This window comes from Aspergillus terreus, genomic scaffold (assembly GCF_000149615.1).
Source record: "Aspergillus terreus NIH2624 scaffold_2 genomic scaffold, whole genome shotgun sequence".
Lineage (NCBI taxonomy): Eukaryota > Fungi > Ascomycota > Eurotiomycetes > Eurotiales > Aspergillaceae > Aspergillus > Aspergillus terreus.
This window is the reverse complement of record NT_165925.1, coordinates 137250-152497: the sequence shown is the minus strand read 5'-3', so window position 1 is coordinate 152497 and position 15248 is coordinate 137250. Positions and strand designations below refer to the sequence as shown.

At 54.8% G+C, this 15248-nt stretch overlaps 7 protein-coding genes across 7 annotated transcripts; 3 read left to right on the top strand and 4 right to left on the bottom strand.

Annotated features, from left to right (window-relative positions):
* Nucleotides 1-1183: 1183 nt before the first annotated feature.
* Nucleotides 1184-1936, bottom strand: ATEG_01030 (lysozyme; the record flags this gene model as incomplete). Its single annotated transcript, XM_001208395.1, has 2 exons — nt 1184-1723; nt 1775-1936. 2 exons carry the CDS (start codon nt 1934-1936, stop codon nt 1184-1186), a joined length of 702 nt encoding a protein of 233 aa, XP_001208395.1.
* A 555-nt stretch (nt 1937-2491) lies between these two features.
* Nucleotides 2492-4403, bottom strand: ATEG_01029 (alpha-glucosidase; the record flags this gene model as incomplete). Its single annotated transcript, XM_001208394.1, has 3 exons — nt 2492-3583; nt 3638-4270; nt 4332-4403. 3 exons carry the CDS (start codon nt 4401-4403, stop codon nt 2492-2494), a joined length of 1797 nt encoding a protein of 598 aa, XP_001208394.1.
* Nucleotides 4404-4825: 422 nt separating this feature from the next.
* On the top strand, nt 4826-8363 carry ATEG_01028 (putative MFS maltose permease; the record flags this gene model as incomplete). Its single annotated transcript, XM_001208393.1, has 4 exons — nt 4826-6411; nt 6682-6714; nt 6767-8047; nt 8342-8363. 4 exons carry the CDS (start codon nt 4826-4828, stop codon nt 8361-8363), a joined length of 2922 nt encoding a protein of 973 aa, XP_001208393.1.
* A 402-nt stretch (nt 8364-8765) lies between these two features.
* On the top strand, nt 8766-9200 carry ATEG_01027 (fungal specific transcription factor domain-containing protein; the record flags this gene model as incomplete). The annotated part of the gene is made up of 1 exon (XM_001208392.1): nt 8766-9200. One exon carries the CDS (start codon nt 8766-8768, stop codon nt 9198-9200), a length of 435 nt encoding a protein of 144 aa, XP_001208392.1.
* Nucleotides 9201-10169: 969 nt separating this feature from the next.
* On the bottom strand, nt 10170-11436 carry ATEG_01026 (fungal specific transcription factor domain-containing protein; the record flags this gene model as incomplete). The annotated part of the gene is made up of 2 exons (XM_001208391.1): nt 10170-10667; nt 10723-11436. The coding sequence occupies 2 exons, from the start codon at nt 11434-11436 to the stop codon at nt 10170-10172; spliced, it is 1212 nt and encodes a 403-aa protein (XP_001208391.1).
* A 1145-nt stretch (nt 11437-12581) lies between these two features.
* On the top strand, nt 12582-13565 carry ATEG_01025 (uncharacterized protein; the record flags this gene model as incomplete). The annotated part of the gene is made up of 1 exon (XM_001208390.1): nt 12582-13565. The coding sequence occupies one exon, from the start codon at nt 12582-12584 to the stop codon at nt 13563-13565; it is 984 nt and encodes a 327-aa protein (XP_001208390.1).
* A 615-nt stretch (nt 13566-14180) lies between these two features.
* ATEG_01024 (uncharacterized protein) lies at nt 14181-14938 on the bottom strand (the record flags this gene model as incomplete). The annotated part of the gene is made up of 2 exons (XM_001208389.1): nt 14181-14667; nt 14718-14938. The coding sequence occupies 2 exons, from the start codon at nt 14936-14938 to the stop codon at nt 14181-14183; spliced, it is 708 nt and encodes a 235-aa protein (XP_001208389.1).
* Nucleotides 14939-15248: the final 310 nt, after the last annotated feature.

The window sequence follows — 15248 nt, the reverse complement described above, 5'->3', positions numbered from 1 at the left end:
ATGCATCCCCCCTGAGATAGGGCTGCTGAGTCAGGCGCATTCTGCTGTATCCGAAACCGCCACCACATTTTACTGCTACTCTCATGCATGATGCATGGCCTAGTGTCGAGCCTGCAAGTGTGAAGTTTCTGATTGATGGAACAGCGCCGACAGAGTTGGCCCCAATGCCCTCGGGCTCGGCACTAGTTGCTGTCCTACCGAATGGAGGGGCCTAGTTCAGATCTGCCCCTGATGGGCGTCCACGAGAGTCTGGTGGCTTCATCATGCGCAGTGTGGCTTCTCGGCTTCTCGGCAGGCTGATGGATTGTACAGTGGACTCTGGACTGGGCAAGTTGTATGAAGTCAGCCATCTCTGCTGCCTGACGGGAGACTAGCATTCCCTAGATCCCTCCATGATAACCCTAGAAGTATCCCCTCGGAAAGAATGAACCAGGCGTCCATGGCCCGGTCCTGACTAATCTCAGGGGCGGAAACTAAATATCAGGAACAGGAAATCAAGGGGAATGAAAGAAGCAAACACTGGGATCCCTGCTGGTCTAGAAAGTACCTGCGAGACATATGGTCAAGGGTTCATACAAGACCATTTCTAACAAAGAAAAGAAAGTCACTAACTCGTTAGTGGATTCCCCGCAATGTTAATTAACCTGCTACGCTCGGACTCGCCATCATTTCCCGAGGGATTCGGACACTGGACGGAGATATATACCAGTTATATATCGTTAGCCTCATCCACAATGCTACCGTTGTATTCGCGAGATAGCATGAAGGGATATCTGAACAGGGATTTTCTCGACTCGTGCGACTGATTTAATAACAATCTGCAGTTGTATGACCAAGCCGTCCAATTACCGAGGTTTCCTAGAGCCTGGAAAGAGATGTCCATACCAAATATAGAATGTGTCCAACAAAGACATGTAGATACTAAGTATCTGTGCAAGGAATGTACATTTTCAGTGACAAAGCTGCGAAAGATCGGTCGAGAAATATGGTAGATAGAATAGGAGGGGCATACATTCCAGTCGATCTGCGTTTCTCTGCTAGATCATGTCTATCCCTTACACCATCCCTAGCCGAGGCAATACATCGCTGCTGATGCAGATAAATAGGCTCTAAATAGGTAGAATCACATACTCGACACTAGGAATCAATTCCGATCCATAAGCAATCAATATATATATACTTCTTACGCCGCATTGGCAATCTTCTGCAACGACTCAAACGGACCGTTGAAAATATCCGAGTCCCCGCCATACTCATAGCTATCCGAGTTCTGCCACATGGTATATGTCGCCCAGTCGCCGGGAATCGTCGAAGGAGCGGAGCTGCTATACGCCGCCAGAACCAGGGGGCACTTGTCGCCGAAGCCGCTGGCATTCCCGGTGCAGGTGCTCCACCAGTCGGCCGTGGTGTACAGCATGGGATAGACGCCGGTGGCGCTGTGGTATTCATCCACAAACTCCTGGATCCAGGCGACCATGTCGGACGCGCTGAGCCCGTAGCACGTATCGCCGTAGGGGTTGTATTCGATGTCCAGCATGCCCGGGAGAGTGATGCCATCTTTGGACCAGCCGCCGCCGTGGGAGATGAAGTAGCTGACCTGGTCGGCGGCCGAGGAGGCGTCCGGAAGGGCGAAATGGTATCCGCCACGAATGAAGCCGGCGTCGGTGGCGCCGGTGTAATGGGAGCTGAACGATGGGTCGCTGTATGAAGTACCTTCACTGGACTGCGATCGTTAGCTCGGAGGTGAGGTCGTTCACCGATAGTACTTCCATACCTTGATCATCACGAAACGCGCACCCGCGTTATACGCCGCCGCAAAGTCAACGGAACCCTGGTGGTTCGAGATGTCGAATCCCTGGACAGTGTCTGCGTGCGCTTCCAGGGCGAGAGTCAAGGCCGCGCCGGCCACGGAGAGGGCGAGATTGTTCAGCTTCATTGTAGGTGATGTGTGCTTGTTTGTTTGTAAGTAATGCTTTAATGTCGAGCGTGGAGGAATGTAAAAACCGTGGGCATTGAAGCCGTTTATATAGGGCTGGTTCGCCTGGCAGAAGACTTGTATAGTGTCGGATTCCGCTGGAATAGAGAGATCATCCTGCTACTATTTCGGGCAACCCGGACCGTCCATCCCAATCTCGAGGATCGCATGGTCGAGGAGGTGGCGTTGATTGCAGACTTCGAAGTTGGATCCCAGTCACAGATAGAGAGCAGCGGAAGATTCCATTGGCGCTGCAGCAGACGATGAAGCCATTGTGGGTCGTCAATACGATGGCGCACGATGATCACGATGATCAGTGATATTTTTATACCCTGCCTTGGCAAATACGAGCCACGAGTGCACCATGAACAAGTCTCGTATTCCACCAAGTATACTATAACGAGGTCCGCTGTCGTATCCATCCTAACTAGCTCAGGAAGAGACGGGATACATGGGCGTACGCGAGGTGGAATGAGGAATCTATCATTGTGCCCTGAAGCTAAACTTGTGTTCTATTTATGAGATGTAGATCCGGCCTTCAAACGGCTGGAGGACATCCAAAGAAGACTCGGGGGAATTGCTGACCAGCAGCTGCATGTCCTTGGCCTTCGATGCCTGCGTGAATGGTTGAGACTCGGGAGTGAAATTGAGCGCAACCAAGGCCTTTCTTTCGTCCCTGGACTTGATGAAGCAAAATGTCTGCTGGTTGTCAAAGTCCACAACCTCGAAGGCGCCGTGGATGAACAGTTCGCGATGCTCTTTGCGCAACTGCAGTGTCTTCTTCCAGAATGTCAGGACGCTGTTCGGGTCGTGCTCCTGCTTCTTCACATTGATCTCCTTGTACAAGTCGTGGGTGCGCATCCACGGCTTCCCGATGCTGAAGCCACCGTTCACCGAGTCATCCCACTGCATTGGGAGCCGGGCGTGATCACGACCCAGGATGCGAAGACCGGCCATGATGCGGTCCTTGCGGGAGGGATCAACACCGCTCGCCGTCTGGCGCTCGGCCTCGCGGTAGTACCCAAGGCCTTCAATATCTTGATACTCTTCGATGGGCCAATCCGCGGGAGCATTGATCATGCCAATCTCCTGGCCCTGGTAGAGGAAGAGAGTGCCTGTCATCGCGACCATCATCAGCGCCAGCATCTTGGCCGACTGCTCCCGCCATTGAGGCGCATCGGACCCGAAACGGGATACCGACCGACCGTTGTCGTGGTTCTCGCAGAATGCCGTGGTCCAGCCGTCCGTGCCTTCGATGAACGATTGCCACTTGCTGACGATGGACTTCATCTCGGTCAGCTTCCATGGGTGAAAGATGTACTTGTCTTCCAGGCTGTCGCCCATGCCGATATGACCAATGTCCAAGTGGAAGACCATGCTCAATTGCTTGGCGGATGCACCAACATATTGCAGAACATGGGTAGGGTCGGGAGTGTTGGCCAGCTCGCCGACCGTTGCCACATCACCATATGGCTCCAGGACATCGTCGTACATTTCCCGAAGAAACTCGTGGATCCGGGGCCCATTGCACCATTTGCCGATGGCCGGTTGGACGTAGCTCTTCGGGTCTGTAATCGGAGCGTCCGAGAAATCTGTATACTTGCTATACTATGGGAAGTGAGTATAAGCGCGTTGCTCGGAGGATATTTCAAATTCGTATACCTTGTTTACGGTATCCACACGGAAGCCATCAACTCCCTTGTCCAACCAGAACCGCACGGCACTGTCGTAGATCGCCTTCCGGGTGGCTGGATTATCCCAGTTGAGATCGGGCTGTTCCTTTGCGTACAGGTGAAGATAGTATTCTTGCGTATGCTCGTCCCACGTCCCTAAACAATTAGCACCGAACGGGACAGATGGAGGGATGGACACACATGTGCTGCCGGCAAAATAGCCGCGCCAGTTGGTCGGAGGCAGACGGTTTCCATCTTTGTCATATCTCGCTGGTCGCCAAAAGTACCAGTCGCGCTTGGGGTTGTCCTTGCTGCTCCGGCTTTCCTGGAACCATTTGTGCTGGTCACTGGTGTGGTTGACGACCAGATCCAGGAGAAGCTTCATCCCCCGCTGATGACAGGCGTCAATGAGCTTCTCTACATCCTCCACAGTGCCATACGCCGGGAGAACCTTCTCATAGTCGGAGATGTCATATCCCATGTCGTGCATGGGCGAGTCGTAGTGCGGCGAGAGCCACACGACATCGACGCCCAGCGCATGGAGATACGGGATCTTCTCGATGACGCCGGGAATATCACCCCAGCCGTCACCATTAGAATCCTTGAATGAGGCGGGGTAGACCTATACGATTAGAACCACAATTCACACGAGTGGCTATGCGTAGATTTGCGCCCGGACTCACCTGATAGACGGTGCTTTCCTTCCACCAGTTGTTAGCACCCGTCGGCACGAGCTGGATGGCGTGAGGAGACATGACTGTGGTTCACTGATCCTTCAAATCATAGTGAAAGCAATTCCTCGGTTCTGGGCAGTCTTTCTTATAATCCACCGGATGCTGCTCGGAAGCGTGCAGGGCGTGCACTCCGGATAGACACCGTCAAGCCTCCGACTTGGCTCCGAGAAACAGGTCATTCGTGCCAATCACCGGCCCGAGCGGGTCCATTTCGTGCTCTTCTTCTCCCCGCAGCCAGTGTGGAGTGCAGCAAACCCCGGATTGTCCCAGATGTCGCACGATGGGTTTTCGCCCGTGGCTTGGGGTCATCTGAAGACGTCTGAGTATAAGTATCCTCTCATCACTCGTTTCTCTGGCATGGTCGATTCCAAAGTCATGGGCTGCAGCATTGGTGCCGTCTGATCATTTCTGCTGTCTTTTTTTTCTGTCTCCCATCCTTCATCATGTCGACCGCCGACGAGCACCAGGGCACTCATCGCAAGCCCGAACTGGCTCATGGAAAGCATGGCGCTCAGCAAGAGCAGTCCATGACTCTGTGGAAGGCAATCCGGCTCTATCCCAAGGCTGTGGGTTGGTCGGTGTTGCTGTCCTCCACGCTGATCATGGAGGGCTATGATCTGGCGCTGCTTGGGTCCATGTATGCCTCGCCTCCCTTCAACAAGAAGTACGGCGTGCCCACGTCCGATGGTAAATGGGGTGTCCCGGCGTCCTGGCAGTCGGCCCTCTCCAACGGAGCTCGAGTGGGCGAGGTCTTCGGTTTGTTGATCAACGGTCTGATCTGCGAACGAATTGGATATCGCTGGACCATGATCAGTGCTTTAATCGCTATGAACGCCGTCATTTTCATCTTCTTCTTCGCCGTTAACGTGCAGATGTTGCTCGCTGCTGAGATCCTGGCCGGTATCCCCTGGGGTATCTTTCAGACCCTGCCAGCGCAGTATGCGTCGGAAGTGTGTCCCGTGGTGCTCCGCCCATACCTGACGACCTATATCAACATGTGCTGGGTGATAGGTCAATTCGTGGCCGTCGGCGTCAACCGTGGCTCTATCCCGCGTGATGACCAGTGGGCTTACCGCATCCCCTTCGCTATTCAATGGGTGTGGCCTCTCCCCATTCTCCTTGGAATCCTCTTCGCTCCCGAGTCCCCCTGGTGGCATGTTCGTCGCGGTGATGTGGACGGTGCCCATCGTGCACTGAAGCGATTGACATCCACTGGAGACCCGACCTTCGACGCCGATGCGACCATCGCTATGATCGAGCATACCAACGAGCTGGAGAAGTCGCTGTCCGCCGGCACACGATACATCGACTGCTTCAAGGGTGTCAACCTGCGACGGACAGAGGTCGTGTGTGGTGTGTGGCTGGTGCAGACCCTCTGTGGACAGAACCTGATGGGCTACTTTGCCTATTTCTGCGTGCAAGCTGGATTGCCCACGGTCCAGTCGTTCAACCTCTCCTTGGCCCAGTATGCTCTCGGATTGCTGGGCACAATGGGCTCATGGTTCTTGATGTCTGTTGCTGGTCGTCGCACACTGCACCTTTGTGGTCTGACGGCTGCCTTCATCCTGATGTTGATCACGGGCAGTCTACACTGGGCGCCGGAGGAAAACAACGCAGCCAAATGGGCGGTTGGTGTCATGTTGATCATCTTCACCTTCTGCTACGACATCACGATCGGTCCCATCACTTACTCCCTCGTGACGGAACTGTCATCCACCCGGCTGAAGGCCAAGACGATCGTGCTCGCCCGTGCCGGATACAACATCAGCAACATCGTTGTCAACGTGTTGACCAACTACCAACTCAACTCGACCGCGTGGAACTGGGGCGCTGCTACCGCCTGGTTTTGGGGAGGAACCTGTCTCTGCTGTCTGGTGTGGGCTTTTTTCCGCGTGCCTGAGCCCAAGGGACGCACGTATGAGGAGCTGGATGTGCTGTTTGAGCGTGGAGTGTCGGCCAGGAAGTTCCACAAGACGCATGTTGATCCCTATGAGGACTCGGTCGAGGTGCATGAGGATCATGCAAAGGAGTAGATATGTTATATGTATGGAGAGATGCCATTTGAGAGAATAGCGCGCCAATATATTGTTGATTGAGACCGGTCATGCTTACGCTCATCCCACATTCACCTATAGTTGAAGATGCATGCGAGGAGTTGAGGAAGGTACTTACCTATGACACGGGGTAGTAAAGACTTATCCTCTTCCTTCCCCCTTCCTGATCTTTCTGCCTCCCCTCTTGTTTACAGATCCTTCCAGTCCCCTCCCTCACCATATCTCAATTACTCGTATCCACATAGAATACTCGTAATCGCAGTCTTAAGTATGCCCAAGTGAGTCCCCCTCTCTGTTCTCTTACCACACATACTAACTGTCTGGTAACAGTACCAATATTGACCTTCTCGGCACTGAAACTGAGGGGATCGACGCTGTCCAGGACCTGCACCCTCGGCTGCGGGATGGACTGAAATCGGCGGGAATCAGAGAGCTCACTGCAGTTCAGAGAAAGCTCCTCGAAAAATCCATGACTGGTCTGGACGTGGTTTGTATCGCAGGGGATCGCCACCGCTCAACCATGGGCAGCGTGATTGCAATCCTGAATGCAATGCTGCATTGGGAGACAGCGTGTCAAGCGAACTGGGAGACAGCGTGGCATGCCCTTCTGGTATTTCCAAACATCAACAAAGCGAAGGAGTTCTCCGAATTCCTTGGACGCCTGGCGCCATCGACCAAACTTGTACGGCGGACTTTGATTGAGGACGGTGAAGTGGACACTGACCTCATCCAACCCCATCTTCACCACTTGCTCGTTGCAACACCACAGGCACTGCTTCCTCGCGTCGAGTACAAAGAAGTGAATCTGGAGTGGTTTCACTACATTCTTTTCGACGGACCTTATGAAACGCTGCAACCCGATGATCCAGGGGAGGACTGGATGAAGTTCTGGGTAGAGCTCACACAGCAGAATAGCATACGCGTTGTCAATAGTCCCGTCGGAATTTCGATCCCCGTTCTGAGGAGGTTTCTGCGACCTCTCCCCGAGTTTGAAAAGCTATCAGCCGACGCTCCCGACGAGAAGTTGGTCGTGTTCGAGCTCAAACCCACAGAGAGTCGTCGGGCAGGCCTCCTCAGATTCATCCAAGATCATCTCCCCAAACGGAGGCAGCTCCTGATTCTCACCGATAGCTTCCACGACTCAAATGGCTTACATGCTTTTCTGAAGCAGCGATTAGGGCGTCGTTATGCTGTTAGAAGAACATGTCCTAGGCAGGAAGAAACAGAGATAGCCATTGCCTCTTTTAGAGCTGGAGACACAAAGATTTTCATTCATCACGGCGAGCCTCTGGACAGCCTCAATGGCTACAAAGTACGATTTGTGCTTTTCTTCACTGTCCCTGTCGCCTTGGGTCGTATCTTTATGGCCATGAACTACATTTCTGACACAGTCGGATGCATTCTTTTGCTTGTGGATCCAGAATCTGACAAGGATCGCATGCTCAGCGGTCAGTGGGACTTATGGCAGCAAACAGTCGCAACGCAAGTATCCGACAGGCTCTGTGTCACTGGGCTTCCAACCAACTGGTCAAATCCGCGGGTCCTGGAAGCTATGGCGCAGTACGAGCCCAAAAACATTGAAAGATACACAGAGACGGGAGACTGCGAAGAGTAAGTTGTCTATTCCACCCGGCCAGCTAGCCCTGATGCTAAGTTGGCCTGCTCCCAAGCTACGGTTATATCACTTTCCCATCGATCGATCATGCCACCCGCTGTCTTCATCAGCAGCACAGAATCATGGGCCAGAACGTGATCAGACTGCAATACGCATATCCTGCGGAGGAGAGTGAAGCGGGATACTAAGACGATGGAAGGAAGAGAGAGGGCCAGAGACAAAGATCACTGGGAACATGATGGGTTGTTAGCTTTACCCTGTTGACGTACTTAGGTAGCACTACGACACAGACTTCCAATTGAAGGATTCTGAATGCTTGGCATTGTGGTCCCATTTTTCTCCCCGGAGTGTCTCGGAATCCAGACTCTCTCCACATAACCTCCTCCGACTATGCCCCGAGAGACCATCAAGCAGGCCTGTGACGCCTGTCGTCGGCGTAAAGTGAAATGCACCACGCAACGACCGTGTGAGCCCTGTCAATCGGCCAATTTGGTCTGTCGCACATCAGCCATCCGGCTCAAGAAAGGGCGGCAGGGCAGTACGGCAAATGTCCTCACGGAGCTGCGGCAGCATTCCTCCGACCATGCGCCTTCCCCAAGCCCGTCTCCGCTAGAGGTTCGCCAGGATAGAAGGTTGCATGGGTTCCGACGAGAACCGGGGCTGCTGCATACGAGCTTGGTGCAGAGCTGCGCCGACTACTTCTTTGCCCGGATGATGGGCACCGTCCCGATCCTCCACCCGGATACATTCCAGAAACACGTTCGTCGCATGGACAGCGATGATTGTCTATACTCTTATTGCATGGTTGCGGCCTTCTGTGCCTTTGTATTGACCCAAACCGGGTATCTCTCCTGGCATGGGGAGATCCCCCCGGGCCTTGCAGGAGCTCTGCTGGACGAGGCAATGGCAGTGCGTCGCCATCTGGATTTGTTTGCTGGGTCTACCCGCCAGGGCATTATCATCGCATTTTTACTGTATGGGTGCCATATTGGCTTTGGGAACCAGCGTCATGCGTATTATTTCCTGCGGGAGGCGACGACGCTGTACACGGCCGGGATGCTCGACCAGCCTGGCGTGGAGGGAGAAGAGGACCAGGATCCGAGCTTTCAAGGAAGGCTATTTTGGCTTCTGCTCATATCAGAGCGGTAAGAACATCCTTTTCTTCTGCGCAATGAGGAAGATCCTAATCCTATGGCAGTGCGCACGCAATCCGTCGACATCGCCCCATCACACTGCAAATTACACCCGAGACTCCAACACTCGATACATCTCAAACGGACGACCCGTTCATTCTGGGGTTTGGCTGCCTCGCCGAGCTATACCGTCCATTTGACGAGTCCTTCCTTAGTCAGTGGAACGGCACGCAAACAGCCTACTCTCGCGACTCGCTTGTACAGCTCGAGGACCATCTTCAGCATGCAGTCCCCTCCGACCTCGACCTACCGGATGTTCTCATGGCAGATCTGCGCGTCTCACAGCAGTGGCTGCGGACCATGATCTGGCAATTGGCTACCGGCGCGGGCTTTCTATCCAGTACGCCAACGCACCCATGTCTGGATTTCCGGTACCCGTTGCAGATTGCACGCGATCTGTCGCTGGCGACATGGAAACTGTCACGAGATAGTATGGAGACACATGGAATTGGTCTCATTGAGAAGGTATTCGAGGTCGCGTGTACCCTGACAGATGTCATGGCCTGTCTCAGCTCGACGGGCCTACGATCGTCCGGCTTTGAAATGGGGCCCCAGGACTACCTCAAACATCTGGTTACCCTGGTATACTCCCTGCCTGGCGGTCGCCGGAGATTCTTGCCTCTGCTGTTGACCAAGCTCGGGCAAACCCTGCCATCCATGCTACAACCGATCAGCCGGCACCTCAATCTGCCTGGTCGGGGTGACAACGCGGCGGAGGAGGAAGAGAAGGATGAGACGGTGCTCACGGAATACGTGCGCGACTTCAACTGGGCGGAGATGAGCCGCATTGGAGCAAAGACGCCTGAAGTCGACGAGGCGTTTCGCCTGTAGGTAGGCTTGTATAATGACAGTGACGGTTGATGATGCATTATCATTGCGTATTCGTAACTTCATATACTGTATCCTGTGCCAGGAACGCGGTATATCAACTGACATAGTTCGACGCCAAAGACAAGATATCTTGTAGGCCCTCAACACCATCCAAGCCGTACGGAGCCGCCAAATACTCCAACGACGGTGACAAGACAGACTGCCTTCCACTCCCTCCGCTCCTCTGTCCGATACGATTGTCGACCGGCGGCCAGCCATGGTCCATGTCCATCGTCGGAACCTGCTTTGGACCAGCTGCCAGCCGCGGGAACCCGCGCAATCGCCCCTGCTCGCAGAAGTTGCGGATTATGCCAACGAGGTCGAGGTCAATCCGTCGATCGTCGACCTCGCCACCGAGAGCCCGGCCGATCGGTGGTGGTCGGCTGCACTGTTCGCGGGAGAGAAGAGCTTCGAGAAGATGTACACCACGCTGCGCGATCATGTTCGATCCGCTGTGAGAGAGAATCTGTAGGCCATCTTGGACGAGCTGGCGATGATGGGTCGTCTCGGGATCGGATGTATTTCGGTAGAATAGGTCGAGACACAGTATGATCTAGTATTCGGATTAGTTGTCTAGTCCACGGCGAGTATATAACGATGATACGTACACTAGCTGTCACGCCAAACGCCTGGTGAGTCCACAGCACGGGACCGCCATCGTGGATCGCCTCCTTCTGCTCCTTGAGGATCGTTCTCGCGGCCGCGACGCATGTCCGCCGGGTCCGCGCAAACACCGGATTCGTGAAACTCAGCTCGAGGAATTTGCGATGGATCATGATGATCTTGTGCGAGGAGCTGATCGCCAGACTACGTCGCGCCCACGGCACATGGCGAGGCCAGGAGGGATCCACCGGGACGTTCTGCAGGTAGTATGGCAGGTCCCGCGTGGCCAACTGTCGCAGGCGGCGGTCGTGCTCCAGCACCTGCTCGTAGCGGGTGTAGGGGGTGTTGGCTGACATCAACCCGTCCTGGAGGGACGGCATCAGCGCGGCGACTTCGTAGAAGAATCGCAAATAGCTGGTGGTCGTGGGCTCGTCATGCGACCGTGGGACCATGTCGTTGTCGCGGCAGTTGCGTGGTTTGGCGGTGTTGGCGCAGTGTCGAGAGATGAGATAGCTCTCGCAGAACGGGATGGAGAACCAGTCCTGGATACACAGCTGACACCATGCACGGCGGCCGATTTCTCGGTCGACGGATTCCGGCGACATGTCGTCATCGGTGCTTGGGCCCAAGCGATGGAGTCCCAGACTCTGTGCTATCCGTACGCCGGCAGCCAGCAGGACGCACAGACTATTGGAGAACCCGAGTAGGTGCGCCGACATGGTCAGTGTGGTGATGGCTTGCACCGAGTGGATGGAGTGACATGCTGCGAAATCGCCGTGGTGTAGACACGTCGACACGGCCTTGAACCATCGCTGCGACAGCGCCGTCTGCTCCCATTCCGGGAATCCCCATGCCTGAGCGGTTGCACGCGGTGCGCAGGCCAACGCGCCCGTCAGCACAGCAAACAGCAAGGCAACCCATCGCAAATCCACCTGGTTGTGCGTCAAATCTCCATCAGAGACGCGGTAGAAGTCATCCAGCTCCTCGCGCAGCCGCACCGAATGGAACGAGCCATGATACCAGAGCAGACACTCGCAGTGCCAGTCGACCAGCTGCTCCACTTGTGCCCGTGGCGGTAGTAGGGACTGGACGTAGGCCAACGCCGACTCAGTGCCAGGCCCTAGATGGCGGTCCTCTCCGTCATCCTCGGCCGTGATGTCGCCCGGCGAATGCTGCTCCAACCCGTCTCTTCGGGCGACCACCTGGCCATAATCCGGGTTCTTCCGCCGGCCCCATGCGAGAAACTCGAGAATAGTCGCGGCATCTTCAATTTCTCGCTCCGGGTATTCAGTCGTTCGGTCGACGGACGCGACCGATACTGTGGCGGACGGGCCACGGTCGAGTTGGACGGGGCTGGCGGTCGAGCGGCCGGCGCGCGCGTCACGTAGAGCCGCCTCGAGCTCCTGCACGCGCGACTGGAGACGTTCGACCTGATCGTCGCCATCGTCGTAGACTCTCGAACAGTCGATACCGCTGCATTGTTTGTTGTTAGACAGGAGGACTGGATCAAGGTACGAGCGTACCCACCGTCTGGTACAGTTGCGACAAGGCACCACCTTATCACAGCGGATCTTCCGCCGCGTACACTCCACACAGGCCAGTCGTTTGCGATTCGCACTCATGGGGAGTTATGCTCTGGAATCAGCCAGAATGAGGGAATGGATCGAGGTTGACGGGGGTTGACAGGGACAAAATGCTCGGCCGCTCGGCCGACGAGGAGAAGCCCTAATGCTGATAAGCTCGGCCGAGGCTGATAGCGCTTATGCCATCCGAATAGTAATGGACAGGATATATAGAAACTCCCTTCAACTCTTGCAAAGCCATCCCAGATACACACCACAAGACCATCGCGATCAGACTCACCATGGCAACCTGCTACGTCGACCGTCCCATCCCTCAGATCTCCCTGGCCAACTTCGACCAGCGCATCGATGACATCACCGCCGACCTCGTCAACGCGGCCGAAAAGGTCGGCTTCTTCACCGTCGTCGACCACGGCATCCCCATCGAGGAGATCGAGCGCATGTTTGCCACCGCTGAACGCTTCTTCAGTCTCCCTGACGAGGTCAAGGCCACCGTCCCCTGGAACCCGAACAACGTCGGCTGGGAGAAAAACGCCCAGGTGCGGCCCTCGACCGGCCAACCTGATACCAAAGAGTCATACCAGCTGCAGTTCGGAGAGAACATGACCGACCTCTGGCTGGACGATGCCCATCTGCCGGGCTTCCGCGACACGTCCCTCTCATTCATGCACCGCGTCCAAGGCGTGTCCGAGAAACTCATGCGCTGCTTTGCGCGTGGTCTAGGATTTCCAGAAGACTTCTTCATCCAGTGTCACGATGTGTCGCGGCCGATCGCGCAAACCACCATGCGTCTGCTGCATTACTTCGCTCTGCCGGAGACGTCTGATGGCAAAACGTACCACCGCGCGGGTGCCCACGCCGACTGGGATTTCCTGACCCTGCTGTTCCAGAAAGAAGGTCAAAGTGGTCTGGAGATCTGTCCGGGGCGGGAGGTTGTGACGGAGTTCGGGATTGGGGATAAATGGACCAAGGTCGAGGCGAAGACGGGCGATATCGTTTGCAACATCGGGGATCTGCTCATGTCGTGGTCGGATGATCGCTTCAAGTCGACGTTCCACCGGGTGAAGGCGCCGTCGCAGCCTGGTGACTACTTTGGGGATCGGTACAGTATTGCGTACTTCAATCAGCCGTGCAAGGATAGCTTGATTCAGGGCCCGAAGAAGAAGTACCCCTTGGTGACGGGCGAAGAGTTCAACAAGCGGGCGATGCAGCGGAATTTTGCTGCATTACAGGCCAAGTTGAAGACGATGGAAGCAGGAGCTTGAAGGTTGGATGTATATACCACATAGTTTATTGTTTTTAATACAATTCGCATGCATTGGGTCACTTTATGTTATCCAAAATGGCCGCTATGCTGGAAAAGGCCCAAAGAATGTAGTGATAAGTTATAAATGCCTTCTCTCATGTTGACACATTATCTATTACTCTAGCTGACTATTCTTTACACGATTCACTGAGGGAGCACCCGACGAGGCTCCTCCTTCAGCACGAGATTCAAAATAACACCCACGACCGCCGCAATGATAAATGGGGTCTCAACGATCAGGTTGATGCCCTGTTCGAATCCCCGAAGATGCACGTTGTCCCCGTTGTACGTCAAGACCGACGTGAACCAGTCCGGAGACACAATATCCATGAACCCAATGCCAAGTGCCACAGTAAGGATGAACCGGGTTCGGCGGGTGTATTCAACCAGAGCGAGGACGCGAACACCAGCCACGGCGATAGTGCTGTATAGAAAGACTTGCATCCCCCCCAGAACCGAGGGAGGCATGGAGCCAAATACTGCGCCGAATTTTCCCAAGACGCCCATGAGCATGAGAATGCCGGCAGCACACCATCCCGCTCGTCGGCTCTATACACCATTAGCATCATGGACATCATATTCGCATGGCTGAAAGACTCACCGCACACCCCGTCAGCGAAATGACGCCGTTGTTCCCGGCTTGACTGACCATCGGTAGGGACGTGCCCAACGCACTGATAAGACTGCCGATTCCGTCGCAGAGAATACCTCCCTGGATGCGACTCTGGAACTCCGGTCCATCGATCGACACCTTCGAGATTTCGGCCGTGGCTAGGATGTCCGGCATGCAGCTGACGGCCTCGCAGACGAAGAGAATAAGCAGCGGCAACACCAATGCGCTATCCACGGACAGTTTAAATGTATGGACCCAGAGGAATGTGCCAACAGGAGCACTATCAATTTGATCGCGAGTCCAGTAACCCGTCGCTCCTGAGATGGCGCATCCCACGGCTAGTCCGATGATGATAGACGCAGACTTCATCAATGGGGACCCGAAGAATTCAACCAAGACGATCGACACAAAGACGCTGAATCCCAGTCCGATCAATTTGGGATCGCCCCTTTGGAAGCTGTTAGGATGAGGCGGCTTAGCGAGAAGGGAGTAACTCACCAAGGCAACGGGTTTGGGGCAGATACATCCGGGCACAAAGCATAGAATCCTTGTCCTCCGTGGCAGTTGGAGCTGCCACCCCAGTTTTCCATGCCGTTGGCAATAAGATATACACCGATAAGGAGAAGTAAGGTCCCAGTGACCACTTTGGGGAAGATCCGGTCGAGAATTTTTGGAGGCACCAGAGACATCAGGATTTGAATCCACACTGTGCAGAGCATGGTCCCAAGTACGGCGCCCCAGGCTTCAGGACAGGGTAGTCGAGAGCCATGTTCGTCCGTCGGACATGTGCCGTTAGAGTATCGCATATCCCGTATAGTTGAAGCATACCGCGAGGATGTCAAAGGTTGGCGCGACGACTGACAAAAGACCTGTGCCGATATACAAGGGTGTTTTTGTCAGGTGGACTCGTGTCACCTGCAAGGCAGTGGCAATTCCGGTAGTGATGAACGCTGCAGACACTAGATACTGCGTCTGCTCCGAGTTGAGATAGAATGCACCTCCCGCAATGGCCAGCGGAGGGGAGACGAC